The 3,238-nt window shown below is 59.9% G+C and overlaps 1 protein-coding gene across 1 annotated transcript; it reads right to left on the bottom strand.

The window, feature by feature from the left end:
- Nucleotides 1-842: 842 nt before the first annotated feature.
- Nucleotides 843-2,649, bottom strand: FAM181B (family with sequence similarity 181 member B). Its single transcript, XM_040630685.1, has one exon. It carries the CDS (start codon nucleotides 2,560-2,562, stop codon nucleotides 1,282-1,284), a length of 1,281 nt encoding a protein of 426 aa, XP_040486619.1. The 5' UTR covers nucleotides 2,563-2,649; the 3' UTR covers nucleotides 843-1,281.
- Nucleotides 2,650-3,238: the final 589 nt, after the last annotated feature.

Below are 3,238 nucleotides of genomic sequence, written 5' to 3'. Positions count from 1 at the left end.
AGATCCCATTCATCGAACCTGCTGTTTAGGGAGTAGAGACTCCTTAGAAAACTACCCTCACCTTTCCCTTCCACGGAGACACTGTGGGTATAGGGAGTGAGGACGCACAGGGAGGCAGAAACCAACCAAGGGGGGGTGCGTGGGGTGGGGAGTGGAACATGAGGAGGAAGAGTAGATAGCATGTACAGCCTGTAAGGGAAAGGGCAATAACCAGACATAGGCCAAAAAAGAGCATGGGATTCACAATCCTAATGCTTTCCATATGTATAAACTATTGATATATGTGTATAAAATATGTATACCTGCAGAACCAATCAAGCAGCCCCAAGGAGTTTTATGTATTTCCCCTCTGAGCTACCCAACCACCTATGAAGAAGTGATAAGAGAAAGAATATTATCCCCTTCCTCTCAGGTAAGGAAACTTAGATCCAAAGAGGTTATAACTTGCCCAGTGCCACCTTAGCAAAATGATTGAAGAATGGGAAAAGGAGAGAAATGGACCCCAGGTTTGCCAAATTGAAGCCTCCTACATCAAGAAAAGCTGACGGAAAAAAATATCGAGAGAGCAACAAGAGACCAGAGAAAGAGAAGGAAAGTAAGCAACAGCACTGGTAAGAGTGGAAAGAAATGGAAGAAGGATAATGAGATGTTAGAGGAAGGGAGCAGAGAACACTTAGGAGTGTCAGAGAAGAGTCCCATACATAAGGACCAGCACACAGAAGGTCAGCAGTGGACCACTGGCCTCCTGTCCTCAATAACACTCTCACCTAGCAAGGTAAAGAGACCATACCGAAAACCATCCTCTGAGAAAACACCCAAATCAATAACGTATCTTCGCTCCATTCTTTTCAATATAGACTTTAATTCATAATGCACTCAAAGGGGAAGGAAAGGGAGGGACCACTGCAGTTTGGAGGGGGCAATTATACTAAACACACTGACCTTTGCTGAAAAGTTGGAGGAGGGTCAGGTGGCTACATTAGCCACAGCTTGCCCCTTCCACCATCCCCACCCCATTCCCCAAGGCCCGGCTTGGTTTCTTGGTTGTCTGGTCCGGTAAGAACCTACCAACGGCTTTTTTCTTTTCTTTTAACACTTGAGGCTGTGGTTAAAACAACCCCCAATTCCTCTTCATTTTTTTCTTACGTTTCTTTTATTAATTGAATATTTTAAAATCCTGTTTCATCTCCACGTGCACTTCCCTATGGTTCTTAGGCTTAGGAGAAAGCCGGAGGCGGGAGCTCCGCACAGCAGTCTCAAACGGGCAACGGTACCTCTCCCTCAGTCCCGGTGCGCCCCCTCCTCCCCGGGCTCCCCTTCCCAAACGCCGTCCGGTCTCCAGAGGCTGGAGTAAGCCGTGCGGCTGTAGCCCGCGCTGTATTCGTAGGACACCTGATGCGGCGGCGGCGGCGGGGGCAGTGCGCAGTCTGAGAAGAAGGGGGCGAAAGACGCCAAAAGGCCGGGCCCGTCCTCGCCTCCGGGAGAGTCCGCGGCAGAGGGGTACAGGGGGCGCAAGGGCTCGTTCAAGGTCAGGCCGCCGCGGGGGGCGGCGAGGGGCGGCTTCTTGGTCGGGGGGCAGCCCGGGGCGCTCCAGGACTCGGAATACAGTAGGCTCCCCACCATCGCGGGTGGCGGCTCAAAGAGCCCGGGCTCCAGCTCCGGGGGGCCCCGCAGGACGGCGGCTCCCGTGGGAAACACATCGAGAGGCTCCGCGGCGAGCAAGACACTCGCCTCGGTGCCGGCGCCGTAGTCGGGCCCCAGCAGCTCGAAGAACTCCACGGCTTCCGCGCCCTTCTCCAAGTCGCCCAAGCTCACGCCGGGCCCCGACGGGCCACAGCCGCCGCCGCCCGCCCGGGACGGCTCGGTGAAGAAGGACGGGGGCAAGTTGCGGGCCCGCAACGGGACCTTCCTGGCGCCGGGGACCGCCGTACCGCCGACGGGGCCGGCCGCGTCCCCTCCCGAGCCCCCAGCGCCCGCTCCACCGAGCCCGGCCACGGGCGCTGCAGCCGAGCCCCCGGCCCGCTCGTCGCCCCCAGGGACGTGGCTCAACGAGTCGAAGAGCGCGGCCAGACTTCGGCTTTGCAGGCTGGCGGCCGCCGCGGCCTGCGACGCCTCCCGCCGGGGGGCAGCCTTGCCATGGGGCGGGACCGCGACCGTCTGGGCGCCGTGGGCAGCGAGCGGCCGCTTGGCCGGAGTGTCGGCTGCGCCTGGAGAGGGCGGGCCGGGGGGCGCGGCGCCCATGAGGCCGCTGCAGCGCTTGATCTGCTTCTGCAGGTACTTGCGGTGGTTCACCTTCCGCTTCGACTTCCCGGGCTTGTCCAATGCCAGCTTGATGTTGCTGGACGCCGAGTCGATGAAGCTGAGCAGGTCGCGGGTGGCCTCGCGCACGTCCCCGCCCTCGGCGCCCGCCAGCAGCGCGCCGGCTGGTGTCCCGGTCTCATCATCCTCGAAACAGCAGCCCTTGTCCAGGGCTCCGAAGGCGCCCCCCAGCCCGTCCGGGGAGCCCCCGAAGCCGAAGGGGACGAAGGGGTGCGTGCTGAGGAGCGCCGCCTGCACCGCCATCGCCGCGACTCCCAGGCGGCCCGCCGCGCGGCGGGTGCGTCCCTGGCCGATTCCCGCCCGCGACCCAGGCCCGGCTCCCGCCCTGGCGCGGCGCGCGCGGCGCAGCCTCCTCGCTCCGGGCCCGGCTCGCTGCTCGGCCTCGCGGGGGAGCTCATTAGGTCTTGTAAGCGAGGGGCGGAGGGAGGGAGCGCGAGGCTACCGCCCCGGTGGCGGAGGGGAGGGGCTTACTTAGCCAGGCCCGGGGCGGGGTGGGGGGGGGAGTAGTTTTTCTAGCTTTCTGGGCTTTCTCAAGCTCATCACTTTAACCCCTTCGTTTCCCTGCGGCGTTTCTGTTGGCTAGCTGCAGCAGCCAGCACGAGGCGAGGATGAGATGGCCTGTTGTCAAACTCCAGCTCCTGTACCACCGCGCTCTGGCGTGCGAGACTCTCTGAGGCTGAGAAGGCAGGAGTCCAGAGAGCTGGGTCAGCCCCCTGCTCTGGTAACAGTAATAGCCACCAGCTACAGGGGGCTTGCTTATGCCAGGCTCTGTGTGTGCATTATCACATTTAACTTTTGAGCAATATCCCTTATTGATAATAAGTGCTTATTATTATCATCATCTAACAAATAAAGAAGCAGCCTTTAGAGAGGTTGGGTGAGTTGGCCTAAGCCATATCCAGTCCAGTTCAACTCCAAA

Source organism: Ursus maritimus, unplaced genomic scaffold (genome assembly GCF_017311325.1).
Source record: "Ursus maritimus isolate PB19 unplaced genomic scaffold, ASM1731132v1 scaffold_16, whole genome shotgun sequence".
Classification (NCBI taxonomy): Eukaryota; Metazoa; Chordata; class Mammalia; order Carnivora; family Ursidae; genus Ursus; species Ursus maritimus.
This window is presented reverse-complemented; position numbering and strand designations above follow the sequence as displayed.

Bases quoted from the DNA above. Each gene is read 5' to 3' on its own strand.
- FAM181B (XM_040630685.1), bottom strand. From the start codon at position 2,562: ATGGCGGTGCAGGCGGCGCTCCTCAGCACGCACCCCTTCGTCCCCTTC.